General features: G+C 36.2%; 1 protein-coding gene across 1 annotated transcript in view; it reads left to right on the forward strand.

Annotated features, from left to right (window-relative positions):
* The window catches only part of POLN (DNA polymerase nu), an 88,085-nt gene that overhangs the window by 33,884 nt on the left and 36,802 nt on the right, over positions 1–17,399 (forward strand). Inside the window, exons 15-17 of the mRNA XM_074541668.1 lie at positions 449–506; positions 2,005–2,082; positions 2,507–2,621. Coding sequence (XP_074397769.1) covers positions 449–506; positions 2,005–2,082; positions 2,507–2,621 — 251 coding nt within the window. The remainder of the gene's footprint in view (positions 1–448; positions 507–2,004; positions 2,083–2,506; positions 2,622–17,399) is intronic.

Raw genomic sequence — 17,399 nt, forward strand, 5'->3', positions numbered from 1 at the left:
CCTGCATTTAAAAATAGTAGGAATAGATACTAGAAAAAATCCAAGTCTGAAGAATATTCAGCTCCTTTAGCCTGCAGACAAGATTCACATGTGTTCTTTTCTCAAAAGTAATGCAATATTTTGAGACACAGGTTAAAACAGGAAGAAAATTCTTTTTTTATTGGATTACTAATTATCTTCTATGATGCATCCAGAGATTAGGCTTTGAAATGGTCACAAGCGAGTAATTGTTCTTAGAATCTTCCAATTTTTATGGAAGAACAAATATTCAAAAGTATATACAGATGCAGAGGGTGAAGATTCCTTTGGAAGGCAAAGTGGTTAATCTTTCTTATTATATGGGAAAAAGTTGTTGGCACTAATATCAGTAATGCTGGTAATAAACTGTTCCTAAACATATTTTAATACATTTTCACTTACTAAGCATTTTTATTCTTCCTGTTTGTAGAACATCCAAGGTATCTCTAAACATCCGGTTACAATTGCAAAGAAACAGTACATAAAAGGTAAACTGTGTTTTTATTAAGATGAAAAGACAGTTTTATCTAATTATTTTTCTGTGTGATATTATATTTTGAAGCAAGCTTATAGCTGGTCCAGCATTAAATATCAGATAATCAATGCTTTGTTATACATTAGCATTCAAACCAATTACTTTTTCTGATGTTCACGAAAAAAATACTTGGTGTTTCAGCAGTGATTTAAATAGTTACAAGCTTTTAGATTTTTTTTGTTTCCCTCACTTTTTCCAAATGAAATGATACATCTTAAATACCTTAAATATCCTAGGGATGATTTTGTGTGTTTAGCTCGTAAGGCTTTGCCTGAGTCAATGTTTAAGCTGGGCCATTTTAATCATACTCACAACTAAACACAAGTAGTTAGTCAGATGTGTTGTTTTTGATAACAGATGTGTTAAGGCAGATGATTTAAGGCAGATGGTTCAGAGAGAATCAAAGTGAAGTCTAGAAAAGCATGAGCCAAGTGATAAAGAGAGAAACCCATAGAGCAGACTCAAATATAAGAAAGATTTTGGAACACACATTCTCCTCCTGGAATGCCTGCGGCCACAGCTGGGCAGTGCTGCTCAGTGTTTTTCTGCTAAGGTCAAGCTTTGCCTTTTCACAGCTTTTCACTCCCTGTGTTGGAAATAATACAGGTCATTAAACAGGAGGCTAGGGAAGATAATGTAAAATTTTGACAGCAGTTTTATTTTATCTACATGAGTCATTTTTATTTGTATTTTTTCAAAGTTGCTATTAAAAACTGTGTCAGCAGGGGCAGCATAAACCTGAGGTGCTGGGCATAACTGTGGCACATGAAACTTTCTGGAGACTTTGTTAATCATCTTATATGCTTCTCAAAAATGTATTTCGAAGTTTTTCCTATATCAAGACACATTTTTTCTATTTTCTTCACTTTTATGCTGACCAGATCCTGTTGCATTTCAAACACCATCCCTCCCTACACTATGTCAAGTGATATTCCCTGGATACATTCAGTTTCTCGTACCTTGTGTTAGTGTTTCATGATATTATTGGGGATTTCTGTCATTACAATTTGGATGCCTATGACAGCTGTATGTTATCAATATTATAGTCCCCTACCACCTCAGAATTTGGTTATTAATACGTTGCTGCAGCATGTTTAAAGATACAAAAATACATATTTTTACTTATTTTTGTAGACCCTTCTTTATGAATGTATCCTTTATTAAGTGATCTGAGAATAATGTTAGTTATTGTATATATTTGATAGCTTGTGTTTAGGAAAGGGTGTGGATTTGAGAAAGGAAGTGAGCAGTACAGCAAGGGTGGTGAAGGTAAAGTTGTACACGACTGATATAGTGAAATAATTGTGATGCTGGCAGTTGGTGCTCTGATAGTTTGCTTACACTGCCATTTCTGTGGTGTTGGCTGTGTATTTGGTATAAAACCTTCTATGGTTTGCAGCACAGTATTTTTGAACTGGTGTTTGGGATTTAAATGTGGATTTCCTCTCTAGGAAAAGAAGAGGACATAATAACTATTTCCCCAAGAACGCTGTTTGTTTCAAAAAAAGGATGTACATTTTTAGCAGCAGGTAAGAGAGAGAGTGAATTATTATTCTCATACATATTAATAGTCACAGTTCTCTCATGTCTTTTTCCTCTCTCCTTTGGATGACATATTTTACAAGGCTGTCAAATCCCTTAGTAACAATTAATTTTGTTATGTGGTGTGTGTTCCTTATTATGTTTTGGAAGTAGATGATATTTTTGCCTTGTGAATATAAATAGTTAATAATATTAATTGACACATGAAGATAATGAAGGACTGAGACACTTTGTGATCCATAGCTGGAATATAGCATCTTCAGGATGAGCTTCTTACAGGCACCTGCCTTTTTTGAGAATGAAGAAATGATTGACTACTCCAGGCTTACATTTTAATTTATGATATTCTGGTTAAAATGCAGGTATGTTTTTATTTTAGAGCAATAGATGCATTTTAACACTGTTTTCTAGACTTTTCCCATATTGAGTTAAGGATCCTTGCTGACTTATCATCTGAACCAGAACTTCTGAAACTGTTCCAAGAACCTGAAATCAGTGATATCTTTACTACACTGGCTTCTCAGTGGTAAGATTAAATGTTGCATATTTTAATAGTAATTAGACAAAATATTAAGAATCACCTAAGCTATTTTATTGCTGCTTAATGATAACAAAAGACTGTATTTTGTTACAATATCTATTGTTCATACTATTTTAACACTATGAATTCCCTTCTGTCTTTCTGAGCCTTCTCTTCTCCACATATCAAAACTCTGCAATCCAACTGGCCAGTGTGAGCCTTGTGGCTAAAGCTGATGCAATGATATATTGTGAACAGTGGTTGCTGATGGCTTCCTCCTTCTATTATTTTTAACCAATTCTTCTAAAAAATCCAGAGCAGCACTTAGAGAGGTTATCCATCTAAAAAAACAGAACAGTTCTTCTGAGTAGCAGTACAAGCATTATTGAAATTTACTTAGATATCCAATAGAAGTATTGGAATCATATTACATATACTTGAGAAACAGAGACTGGAGCTTATGGGATCTCCTTTGAACTAATAGGGTTTAGTGCTTCCATATTCTGGAATTATTTGGAAAAGGTGCTACCCCAATCATTTTAAAAAAGTAGATATTTTAATCTCCATATCAATATAATTATTTACTAATCTCTTCAGTATGCCAATTAAAATATTAACTGTAAAAAAAGATAGAATAGTAGTCACTTAGCTGTTGAAGGTATTTTATATTGTTGTTTATATCATGGTGATGCCTAAAAACCTCACTTGAGACTACTACTCCATTGCACTCAAAAGTGCATGAGCATTCAATAAGTGCCGGGGTAGATGTCAAGAAATTTGTGGTTTCAACAGATAGGTCAGAAAAAGATTGAATAGAATGCTGTAGCATAAAGCTGTTTGAACAGACTGTAGTTCATGTAAATATTAGGCACTTGGCTTATTTTCTTTGTCTCCCCCTCTTTTTTATCTTTTCATCTCCATTTTAGTTGGAAGATTGTTAGCTGAAAATGAAAGCAAAAATACCTATGATTGATTGAGCTCAGTTCTCATCCTACAGTTTCTAAATTTTTGCAGGCATAGTGTTCCAAACGTGGTACTTCCTGCACACTTCCATAGTTCACAGAATCTTAGAATCCTAGAATGCTTTGGGTTGGAAGGGACCTTAAAGACCACCAGTTTCCAGTTCCCCTTCCATGGGCAGGGACACCTTCCTCTATTCCAGGTTGCTCCAAGCCCATCCAACCTGACCTTGAACACACCCAGGGCTGGGACATATTTGTTAATATGTTCTGAATCTGTACAAAGAAATGGAGCTCACATTATATTTATTCTGCTACCAACAACTGTTTCTGCTTGAGATGTGTGCATTCAAGAGAGAGAGAACAAAACTCCAGACCACAAGCATTCCATGAAATATATCTATGGAAAGATCACCTTTTTTCTAAAGTTTCTTAGAAACTTCTCTTGATACTGTAATCAATTCATAGCTCTAACTCGATATCGCTGGAACCTCATGATGGAGTTAAATCCTTATTTTAGTTTGATGATTTATTGGAAATGTATGCATGAAGATGAGTCAAATTTTGTGTCAGCTCTGGGCACTGCTCCAGAAATACCATTCTATTCAGCAATCTCACGGCTCTTGGCAGCCGTCAACCTCTTGCAGTTGCTACATGGTAACTTTAAATTTAATGAAGAATTACAGGCAAATATTTTTATCAGACAGAATTGTCATGGTGTGTCTACAAAATCATTACATAATGATTCTGCTGACTCTACTCTCAAGCTTCAGTAAAGCTAATGCTTGGAAGAAACTTTCTATTGAATCTGTTAAATGACTTATGAATCACAGAAACACGAAGGGCGTGTTTAATCTCATCTAACCTTGGACATCTGTCACATACTTGGAGAGATTCATGTGGCAGACTGCTGATATGGCCTGTGTAATAATATCAGTTGCACAATAAAAGTGTTGAGTTTTCAGTTCTTACCATTGAGAACAAAGTAAGTCTGGGGTGGTCAGCTTAAGTGTGGACATCTATATTTGTTCTGACAAATTGAATTCCTCCTGTTGGGTCAGTTCCTACTGAACTCAGCTTGGATTTTTGAACGTTGTCCTTAATTTCTTTGGCACCAAAGAGAAGATATAAAATTACAGGCTTCACAAATGCTTTCTCATTCCAGATATTTATTCTTCTTTCATAGTCTGTAGTTGATTCTACTGACTGGTAATGAGAAGAACAAAATAAACAACAAATCTTTTATCTCTTCCTGATCATCTGGTTTTCTCTGGGTCTTTATCCTTTAAAATCTGTGCAACTGATACACCAATGGGCATAGCAAAAGTTTTGTTCTGTTTGAAGGAATTGCGTGTTTTTACTATTTGTCTTTCCTGACATATTTTGTACAATTGGAAAAACCTTTACAAAAAAAAGGTTTTTTTCTCTACAAGATCTATAAAGAATGGATTAGTTTCTGAAGCTCCCTCTCCAAGGACGAAAAATTAGGTTAGTGTTAGTATCTAGTAGCATATCAGCTTCTGAATGCGTGTCAGGTGGTATCTTTTAGCAGGTTTTCTATATCTAAGAATCCTTAGTCTGATAAATATTAAATCATAAATAGAGAAGAATACATTATTGGATAGAAATCTGAGCCACACTCCAGAGTCCAGCCAAGTTTTGTATCAGTTTATTCATTTATTTTTTCTATACTTCATAGCTTCTTCACTGAAACATGACTCTGGTCCTTTGCTGCCCTTCAGACTAAAGCCTTCAAATGAAATCCAACCTTTTTAAAAACTTTCACAGGCTTTTTATAGCATTTGGCAGGAAATACACATGGGTGGGCAGTTTCTGCAAAGAGGCGAACTCTCTGAGTTCCTGATTAAATGAAGATCTCTCATGTATAAAAGCTTTCCTTTCACAATTTGGTTTGGTATTCTGTGCTGTGACTCAGCCTATCTCTGGTGCCTTAGAGATACATTTCTCTTGGAACCTTGTTGGATCCATGTTTCTGCTAAACATCATTCATATGGAATCTTTACCCTGGTCATCAGAGCAGGTAGAGGTGTGTGTGTCAGCCCAGGCTGTGTCTGTACATGGTGGTAAAGGGCTGAGTGGAATATAAACTGCCAAGCTAAAATTCACTCATGTGCAACACACTACCCAAACTAACCCCAGTGAGAGGCAAGGCTCCTGCCAGGCTGGGCTGGATCTTGTGCTACTCTGGTGAGCTTGCAGAGACAGCTCATTTCAGGAGTAACTCGGCTCCAGCATTCTATGCCTCCCTGCTCTGGGCTCAGCTGTTTGCTGGAGACACTGCTTGCTGTAGAGTGTTTTTGAAGTATTGTGTATTCCCTTTGGCAGAGCTGTCTTGAAGTGGCTATTCAGCTAAAACTGTCAGAAGCTGCAGTTAACTTCCACAGAACCACAGAATGGTCTGTGTTGGATGAGGTCTTTAAAGATTATCTAGTTCATCCCCTTGCTATGGGCAGGGACATCTTCCACTAGACCAGCTTGCTCATCTCTGCCTTGTACAGCCAATGTATTTTCTGGTCATCTAACATAGTTACCCCACTAAAACTAAGGTGATAGAGATTTTGATGCTCACTTGTATATGCTTAGTGCTCTTCTTCCTGTTTTACTGGGATGATGAAGTATTACCAAAATGATCTTACAGTGAGTTCTCTGTTATGTCCTACAAAGAAAAAGCCTGAAAGACAGGTCAACACCTGCTATTACAGCAACACCAAGAATGCATTACGTTAATGACACGCTGAACACATGGCAAAGTTTCAAGGCTTGCCTAAACTTTTAAAAATTCATGATATAATGGATTCTAGCTACCTGCAAGTTCACCTTGTGTTATGTTGCCTTGATGGTCTGTGACAGTCATAATCCTTTTAAATCCAAATCATCATCCCAGTGCTGAAGGTGACGAGAGCTGTCTTGGCAGCTGTCTGACCAGCCAAGGGACCCAACTGCCATTAGACATCCTGATGACAACAAACCTCAGTGTGAACTTTCTCTCACCTCTTTAGCTTTTACAGAATAAATGAAAAATAAGTAATTCTGTGTAATTTAAAATGCTTTTGATGTGCATATCTTAAAATCACTTTGAAAAATAGACACTGAAAAATAAGTTTGGTCTTTTAGGTAATCTGCACTTTGCAAAATTTAGTAATTTGGGGTGTAATGATTAACTGTCTCTTTCAAACTGTTCTTTTGTTACCCTTCTCAGTAGGTTGTCGTTTCTCCATCAAAGTTGATGTTGTTCCTCCATCAAATACTCATATTGGCAATACTGAGTCAAAAACCAGGAAAGGTATCTTGATTTGGCTAAGCACTTAAACACATCATAGCATGATGTGTTTCATGTAGGGGTTTCATCCTGTCTGACTTCTGCCTACTTTACTGCTTGAGTGATTTTTTTAAATCAGGATAGTACTGCTTCAGAGTTCCTATGATTGGAACATTCATCCATACTTTAAATATTTGGGTAAGTCCTTTCCTTTGTTTCTTTAGAATCTACCTCAGACAATGGAGATCCCCAGCAGTGACAAGTTCAGCTGCATCCAGCAGAGCACAGTGCTGCCCTCTATTAGGGGTCCTGAGTGCAGCCTGGCCATACAAATGCAACTCTGTTATTTATGGCTCTGAACAAGCTTAGTCAATTTAAGCTTGAAGATGTTGTCACTGTGATCCATTATTTGCTACAGATATCCCTAGTATCTGCAAAGTGTATTTATGTTCTATGTTTTATGTTCTCACGCCTGAAATAGAACACTGATATGTCTGTCATAAATGGCCTAGCAGATTTATGAGACCATTTTGCCCTTTCTAAATTATAACTATGAACTAAGATGGTGAAACATGTAGTCTCTATATCCTCGTAAACCAAGAGGTTCAGAGGAATAGACCCTGTAAGCAAATGGATAGAAGCGAAAGTCCAATACTCGTATATCCAGAAATTTAGGAAAGGGAATACCCAGGTGGTTTATAGTCTCTAGGGATAATACTAGCATATGAAACAAAGAACATCCTCTTGACTACATTACTTCTCTGAGATTTAATAATAATATTTCTAGATGGTTTGTATTGATTTACTGTTATCTTCTCATGGTAAATATACCTTTTCTTTGGATGATATTTGCTATTTGAGAATGGGAGAAATTAACAAAGATATTTTGTAAGTTGCTTACAGTATGATCTACTTGCAAGCATGAATTTATTACTGCTATAAATGGTGAGTGTTTAATTGTGTGAGAGTAGAAAGATAACTGTCCCTGTGCACAAATTTTCCTGTGCAGTGATAAATTACCTGGATATTTTATGTCATATATTCTCTGCTATAGATTGTCTGTAGATCCAGTGTAATGCTACTCAAGTTGGTCTATGCCTCAGAAAAATGCCTTCAATAGACAACATTGTTAAACAGTTGTACTCTAATTCTTTTTCAGTATGGAAATCAGAGAACACACAAAAAGTTTGCCTGTATGCAGTGAGTTTTCCTTAAATTCTAAAAGTAAAAGAATAGGAGAGTAGAGAGATTTAAATAATTTCTATATTGTAATACTTACATGTAACTATATAGTAGAGGAGTAGGTCTAATACTGTTCAGTGTAAGATGTGTTGTGTATTAAAAGGTATAATAATCTGATAACTGCTGCCATTCCAGTATGAAAATGGGCATCCTCTTTAAAGTATCAGTGTCTAGCTCTGAACTGTAATTTAACCTATACACATTAAATACTGATAGTGAATTAAAGTAACAAGGTAGTTAGTGCATACTCTTTAAGGGTGATATTTGCTCTGATGATACCAATGAAAGGATGGTTTGTGGCAGTGTGCAATGCTTGCACTCATGGCAGTGTTTGAAAGAAGGCTGGAGAATTTGATAGTGGTCTAGTTGCTCCTGTTTCACATTGAGATCTGAGTTTTGTAAGATCCAAACCACAAAATACTCCCTTCTCTCTCATCTGTCATCTGCTCCCTCATATTCATGCTATTAGTGCTTTCTTTTGTGTGGTGATGAAGAGCAGCATGAATACCTGAGCTTCTTCCAGGTATTGAATTTACCTTGGATATGATAATTGTTCACCTGAGTCTGTGTGGCTTTCAGAGAGTTTAAAAAATTGGCTCCAGAGAAGAGGATATATCTCATTATGTCTTTGTAACCATAGCAGTTTATATCTAAAATAAAGAAGTGTGTAATTTTCCTGGAATTCCAAGGGATTTATAAATTCTTTAGCACCAATTATTTTGGAAAAAAAAATTATTTCCATTTTTGTAGTCTAGGCTTGGTTGGCTGATGCTTTTAAGACATGGAAAGGTCTTTAGCTTATACTATCCATACCACAATCTGAGGAACTTGAACACTTCATTTCAAATAACTTTGGGAACTGTTTATAAAATGTTCTGAACATGAAAGTCCCTGTCTCCTCAGCTGGTATTTCTGTGGTATCATGGTGATATCTCTTCTGAACTGTTGTGTTACAGACTGACATGCTGGTTTTGGAAATTACTTAAGAAAAATCCTGGAGAGAAGCAAAGCACAAAATTACTTGAAATTAGCATGTTGAAAGGGGAAAAGGCTTTTTGTTAAGTTTTTGGGTGATTTTTTTTAATAAGTTCAGCCATACTTGTATAAAAAGACAAGAGCACAGGAAGATTTGGTTTGTTCTTCACAGAATGTCTTCCTACAGGAAGTGTGGAAATTTATTTCTTTACCACCTGCAAAGCAGGGGGTTCACAGAGCTGATTATATCCAGTGGTGGCCAGGTGAGCCAAACTGTTGCATGCTGGCAGTTGGTCTGGTAGAAACTGTGACAAAATAGGAACTCTTGTTTTTCCAGCCTCTTGGCAATTCAGGATACTTCCTGACAATAGCTCTATCTGCTGATACCCTGCTGAGTTCTGAAGAACACAGGAAATAAGCAGAGATATTTTGGATATTCCTGAAATTAATCAAAATAAGTCCCCATGGGCTGAATCATACAAAAAGATAACTGGGTCTGTTTGAAAAAGATAAGGTCAAGTATGCACAAATGCTTGGTGGTAGGCTGACTAAATATATACACACCTGCCCATATCCATTTCATATGACTTTGTTTCAAATACCTTCTTTGTATTGAATAGATTAAAGATTAATCCTCCACAAAATAGTATTTTTTCAGGTTAATTCATATAACTGTATGGTATAGCAGATATGGAATTCAGTTGGGCTGCCTTCTCAAATAGCAAGAGGAAAGACCAGTTAATCAGGGATAAGTTAAATAGATTTCTGGGAAGTGAATGCCACATCTGCAGCTGAAGGGTTTTTAAACAGATATGAATATTTGTCCTTCTATATTAATTTTATGAAAATATTATCAACAAGCTTGAACAGAGTCATTATTAATCAAGAGATATCACCTGTGTGTTTGTTAGGTGATTAAGGAATAATTAAATAATCACGCTTATCCAGGTGGATTTTTACTAAGGAAACAGGAAGAGCTTTAGCTCTCCTGTCCCCACTAGCAGACATAGAGTTACAAGATTCAGCCACAGGGTTACACAGCTCCCTTTACCCCAAGCAGAGCTGTTTAAGTTTTGTCCTTTGTCTAAATAATGAGCTATGCCAGTTAAGGGTTCTTAGAGGCCCATATTTGTCTAAAGATTTTTTAGATAATCCAGGCTATTTCATACACTTGCTCTTTCATACACTTCTAATCTTCTAGGACATGGGGTCTCTGGGGTTCATGCATTTTTCCCCTTTTTTATGAACCTAATGTCAAATCTGAAATGAATTTGAATTAATTCATTCCACTTCATCCATTGCAAAATGGCAAAATCTTTGGTTTTGGAGTTGCAATGAAGAGACATTCCATGCCACTGAGCACATATAAAATGGTGAAATATTTGCAGTATTAAAACAAGTTACAATCATGTCTGCTCTTTACTGGGGAGTATTTAAGGTTACTCCTAGAATCCTTTGAAGAGAGTGGAGAAAGTTTTCCTGTGTGTTACACCCCCTTTAAATAAGTGTAAGTGAGCATCTCTGCTGAAGTCTCCCTTTAGAAGCGTGTGACTGTTGTGATCCTTCAGCTCTGAAGTTTGGTTCTGTAACTCAGCCTGTATTGATTCACTGTAAATCAGGAGGTCCTAAGCTCAGTGCTGCCTGCTAGGACACTCACTAAGGTTTAATATAACATTTCTTTCATTAACATTTACTTGGCAGGCTTTCTAATCCTGTTACAATTTTTAGTTAGTTTCAAGGCTTCTACTTACTTTCCTTTGGTGAAACAGATTCTGAAGAAGCATTTTTTGCTATATATGTATAATTTCTATTCTGATCAATAACTAAAATATCTCTCATCTTGTACCTTTATTTAGAGTGATACTGATAAAAAGTGTGGAATCAGTAATTTGTTTCTTATATGCTGTTAAGAGAGACACAATTTCAGTTTGAATGGGAAGGCATGCTCTTTTAAATCAAGTCACAAATTCAGGGACAGGTACTATGTACAGGTATTGTCATTATGAATCTGCTATTTAATAACTTGTTTGGTAAAAAAGTTGTGAGTGAGCTGTACCACTTGCAGCTCCTGCAGCTGCTGTATGTGGTAAAAGGGGAAGATATTCAGTTTGCCTTCTCAGAATCAGAGTTTTAAAATGTTTAAGTTCCAAGTTCAACACCTCATAGGTGTTGGTGTGGAATATTTTAACAGTGTTACTTTTGCAGCAAACAGATTTCTATGTGTTTTGAGAGCTCATTTGCAATAGTTGATATTAATGAAATTTAACACTTGTCTTACTTTGCACTCTGACAGTCTATATGACAACCTGTGGAAATTTCACCTTGTACTTTACACTGCCTTGCAAAAGTGCAGCTGTGGCTTTAGTTTAGACTGGCAGATGAAGCAGAGGGAATAAAATCTTCAGGAAGCATAATGGCTTTTCGTTTTAGAAGGTTTAAATAAATGAGGCAGTTAACTAGAAGTTTAAGCAGACAGCTTAATTTTAGGTCACATTGGGAGCTTATTATTATTGCACATTAAATGCTTTCTTGGCCTTCTAGAGTAAATGAAAAATAAAGTTTTACAATTGCCACCACCATAACTAAAACAGAAACTAGAGAGAAAGCAAGCTCTGAGGAGGCTGGATAGTCCTCAGTTGTTTTGTGGTGTCTGATAACTTTTAGCTTTCCTAATTTCATAGAAAGGTTTTGTTGTGTATGAAACTCTTATCTCCAAACAGTCATGTCCTTCTAGAGTGACTTTGATAAAACGCTCTGTTTTATGAGCACACTTCAGAGCTCAGTAAAATATTTCTGTTTATTTCATTTAACTCAACTTCAACTCTAGTGCCAAGCTAAATTTTGATGAAATCAAGACTGTCACAGCAATTCATTCTTCACTTTTTCTTTTGCCTTTAGTTCAGTGTTGACCCAAGGCATAGCAGAAATTTAAGCTGAAAGAGATGTTTATAGAGAAGATTGAAAAAGATGGGATAGGAAGTTTCTTATCCCTCTCTGCAGGATTTGTTCAAGACCCTTACATATAGCATGACTGATTTCTTCCTTTTTTGATTGCCCAGCCGAGATATTTCAAAGTCTGTCTCTTTATTTTTTTTCTGTCTTGTGAGGATGCAGTTTGATGTAATGTGACATCTCCTCCTTCCCCTGCCTATTTTTCTTGAGCAAACTATACATTGTTGGAACAATATGATAGCTCTATGTTTTATTCTGTGTAATGTCTGAGATAGCATTACATCATCTTTTGATTATATATTAAGAACTCTGTTCTTTCTGTTTCACTTTTCTGGTATTTATCTAAAGGCTGCTCTGAAGGTCCCTCTCTTGATGAGACTTTTGACAGGTCCAAGATGAGTAATTATTTGATGCTCTGCTGCAGCTGCCTGTGTCATCTCCCAAAATGGCTGCTGCTCTGTCTTAACTATTTGAAGCTTCTTGAAAAGTGATTTGTGTTAAGTAAAGAAAGAACTCCAAGGGCATTAATTTGCATTTGATCCCTGTTGTTTTATACAAATGGCCTCTGGGAAATTTTATGCCGTCCCAGTTTGCATAGACCTCTTAATCCATTAACATTTATTTGTTCTTTCAGTGATGGTGCCCATCACTCTTGATGCTCACACCAGCACCTGATGTGGGGAGTTAGTTACCCTGACTTCCTTCTCTTCTGTGCTCATAGACCCAGAGAGACCCTAAAATAAGACTGCCCTCATGGCTCAGAAATAAAAAAAGACTATGGCTATGTGAGGTGAAAGCCGTTTTTCTTTTTTTCCAATGGGGTGAAGGAGAGACAAGGTGAAGGTTGCAGGGTAAGTTGTGTTCTTTCAAGTACTTATGTCAGTGTCAGGGACTTCCTGCTCCAGCTGACATATGTCCAGAATTGTGCATTTTTACAGAAAAATCTTCTAAGTGGCCTTTTTCTAATGAAGAGCACTGAAAATAAGTGCTATCTAATTTATCTCTTCAGTATCTGATACCTGAAACAGCAACATGCCAGTAAATATCTTCATAAAGATAATGGATCACTTCAGTCCCAAATTAATCTCTCAGCAAGTCGTTACTGATGATAGCTATAATTTATGATATAACCTTGTTGCAATTGCTTTGTCTGGTTCCTTGCTACTTTAAAATGTAACAACAGAAAACTTCTGACCCTCATGAAAAGCTGCAAAGTCTTGTCTTTATCTTCTTTAAAATACATGAAGGTTAGATACCATGCTCTTTAAAAGGAGGCTGAGGACTAATGAAATAAATCTTCATGCAGTGGATTATAGAGGCTACTCACACAAAATAAATTATTTTATGATTAGCTACTGGAAGAAGTTTTAAAATACTAAAGTGCTTCTGGATTCTTGCAAAACTGTTTTATTTGGGTTATAAAGATTTTCCTGGTGCTAAATACATATAAAATAAATTAAACCACAGTTTTGTAGGGTTGCATACCCAAAGGGAAAAGAGACAAAATGACAAAAATGTTTTAGAGTTGGCTGTAGTCTGGGAAGGATGACATCAAGATGACAACTGTAGTCTTTATTTCAAAGAAGCTGAACGCAAATAAAAACTTTAAAAAAAACTTCTTAGCTAAGTAAAACACAATGTTTAACTCCTGAATAGTGTGTTGTGACTCTCTCCCCTCTGAGCCATGGCTACATGACCCAGTATTTACATGGAAGATCCATGCCAGAGGTCCTCCAGCATGTGCAGTGGTTTCTGCAAGACAGCTCTGCCTCTGCTGATGCCAGGGTGAGGATAAATACACATGGATATAGATGTAATACTATGTAATACTATTGCCTTCAGGTAAGGAGGAAGAGATGTGAGGGATCTGCTGTCCTATGCTGTGAGGAGTTTCCTGATGTTATTCTGTGACCTTTTATCTCACTTATGCAAACCAGGTAATGATAAAATTGCAAATCCAGGCATTGGACATAACCTTTGGATCAGACATGAGAAGTGTTTAGGAGTGACATAGATAAAAAAATACAATAAAAAACTAATATATACTTAGGTTACAACAGAAAGGTTTATCTTTCTGTTACTCTTGACCTGCTGTTTCCCTTCTGGCAAGATATTAGTCTGCATTTTAGTCTTTGTAGGTGCTTTTTTTCATAGAATCCTAGAATCCTACAAAGTTTGTGTTGGGAGGGACCTGGAAGACTATATAGTTCCAGCCCCCTACCATGGACAGGGGACACCTTCACTAGGCCAGGATGCTCAGAGCCCATCCAGCCTGGCTGTGAACACCTGCAGAAATAGGGAGTCCACAGCTTCTCTGTGGAGAGGTTTCTTTCCTATTTCTAGAAAACTATCTTAGCTGTATTTCCACTCTTCTGGGCAGTCTAGAAAAATTTCATTTTTCATCCCGTTGTCTCCATGCTCTTGTGTAAAAGATAATCTCATTACTTTTTTTTGAATGTAGTTGTGTAAATGCCTCATAATTATAGAAAGCATAGAAACCATACATTTTACATTTCTGTATGAAAAAAAGATGGGCTAATTTTACATATCTTATGTCTAGCTCTTGATTGATACAACACAAAAGTAGTGATATATTTTGATATGACAATGTCTTCAGGGAAACTGTTTCCCATTTTCCCTCTTCCTTTTCTGTATTTTGTAGCAGAGATTAGCCAGGCAAAAATAATTCCAAGTTAGCTTCTGCATATTGCCTTGCAAATATCTGAGACAAAGTATGCCTGAGCCTTGTCAGCATTTTCCATGAGTCATGGAATAGCAGCTTTCAAAAAAATTGTTTATTCTTGCTCATTGCATTAGCAGTGGGTGAACTGGATTACAGGTAGCCCTTTTTTTTCTGTAAGTCTTGAATACTCATATACTTTGTTTCATATATATATCTGTTATATGTACATATAAATATATATATATGAAACAGTATATATATTCTGACTGCCTCAGATATAAGGTCTGCTAAACTGAAAAAGTGAACTTTCAGAATTTACATGATCCACCCAATGGTGATGCTGCTGTAAAACTGGGCTTTTCTAATTTTACTGATTACGTAAAATGTCCATACCTGTTTCATATCCCAACACAAAGTTCCAGGCACAAACTTACCGAATATAACACTCTCATCTCTATTAAACAGCAACAGGTGATGGAAAATGAGATTTATATAGTTCACTGATGAAAATATAAAAAGCTGTAAGAGCCATCAGATGAACAAATGTGTACTCACTCATACATTGACTCATTCATTGGACATTAATGACCACATATAAAATGAATTTAATGCCACTCCATCTCATTTCCCACACCAACAATTCACAGCTTGGACTTGGATGAATTGGCAGATGCAAGAGAGCAGCCAAGGGTTTGTGGCTATTATGAGTGAGCATAGCTTGGCTGGAGTGTAATGCAGATCAAGGCAGCACATGCCTGCCAGATATTGTGTTTGAGGAGTTTGTTCTGCCTTTTCCTGCCCATAAACAGTTACCTTCCGTCCCCACACAGCGTTTCCCAGAAATTCTGGAATGTCTTATCGCATTCTTTTAAGACTGATTTCCTCCCATTTCTACCTGTTCTCAAGGTTTTATTTTGCCATTGCTCATATGTTATGCCCTGTGGCCTCTTTAATCTTAATGGGTTTTTTAATGTGTTTATGTTGTGTGAGTTCATTTCTGTATACTAAAATTTATGTTAGTTTTTTAATATTCTGTACAGGTAAAAAATTAATCCATTAAGATGTCTACTCTGTATTAAATGTGCTATTTCAGTTTACAGTTAAACTTTGTTAAAATTACAGATATGATTGCTGTATTTTTTTGGGGTATAAAGAAACTTGGTGTTCATATGTATTAGTGACTTAAGACTGAATGCGGTAGAAACTCTTTGAGATGTCCATTAGACCCCATTAATAAATGAAAATGTATAGTGAATTTTGGAGAAATTATGTTAATATTCAAAGTATTTTCTCTGAAAAAGTAATAAGTGATATATACCTCCTTTTGTTTTGTATCTTCACTTTGTTTCTTAATCATAATTTCATGTTATCCTTCTTTATTGTTTGCTAGAAATTTTTTTCTCCATGTTTTTTACTCTCAGAATTAGGCAGCTATTCCCTTTTAGACAAACAGTACAATTCTTACTAGAGCCACCTTTTTAAAGACTTTGTGTATCTCTACTCTCACTGTGTTTGTTAGATATACTACAATTTTTGTCTGCAAGTTGTTTGCTGCTCTTACAAACCTTCCCAGATTGTTTAGCTCTGCTAACTCTTTCCTAGGATGCTGAGATTTGCCAACCTGAACATGTCTTCCAGCACTGAGAGCTGTTCTTTTTTCTGCCTAAGAGATCTCTATCAAATAAAGTACTATAAGGCAAAGTACTTAGAAATCAGTGCTAAACAAAGTAAAGGACAAGCAAATCAGAGATATGGAAATAGCTGAGACAAGTATGCAGGCAAGGACAGGAATGCAGAAGGTGAAATACTGCACATTTGGAGATTTGAAGATGGTGAAAATACTGATTATGAACTTGAACTTTTCCCAGCATACTTGAGAGAGACTAATGAGAAGGATGTGGAAAAATGGAAAAACGTTTCATACTAGAACTAGTAACTGCATATTTATTTCCTGCAGGCCTTCAGGAATTTTGCTGTTTCCACAACAAAATCTGCAGCAAATTCTTTTTCCTCCTAAGCTTTTTCTGTATCAATTTCTATAACATTGCATTAACAGTCTTCTTCTTACTCCAGCTGTACAGACAGTGCTGGCTGGGCTGGAGTCACAGCCTCAGTGTCACTGTCCAGCAGCTAAGACTATTTTATGCCTATTCACCTTCCTTTTTCAGATTCAAATCTATTTTTAAAAATGCATTTCCACTAAAGATCTATGTTACATATACCACACTTCAGCACTGAATATTTTCATGCCCTGGATGGCTTGCTAAAAACTTCTTATGCAAGTATGCAGATCACAATGTCTTTTTATCAATATTTTGGGTGTTTCATGATGAGTCCAAAGGCAAAAAAAAGATTTTATCATTAAACAGGTTCTCACAGTACCCATTAAAACAAATCAATTATCACAAACCTAAATTAGTTTGTAAAGGAAACAGGATAAAGCAGAAAGCCCACTGGGGATTTCTAACATGGCTGCTGCAGTTGTGAGAAGCTGCACACCTCCCCTTTAATTTTATTGTTCAAAGGAATAAACAGCATTCACCTCAAACTGCAGGAATGCCTCTCTGAATTACAGAAGGAATCAAACACTCTAGGAGAAGCCAATAATTGTCAATACAAAGAGAAAAAAAGCATTTATTAGGAAAAAAAGAATAGTTATGATTAATGACTTCTGTTTGCTCAAGCAGTTTTGA

This window comes from Zonotrichia albicollis, chromosome 5, assembly GCF_047830755.1.
Source record: "Zonotrichia albicollis isolate bZonAlb1 chromosome 5, bZonAlb1.hap1, whole genome shotgun sequence".
Classification (NCBI taxonomy): domain Eukaryota; kingdom Metazoa; phylum Chordata; class Aves; order Passeriformes; family Passerellidae; genus Zonotrichia; species Zonotrichia albicollis.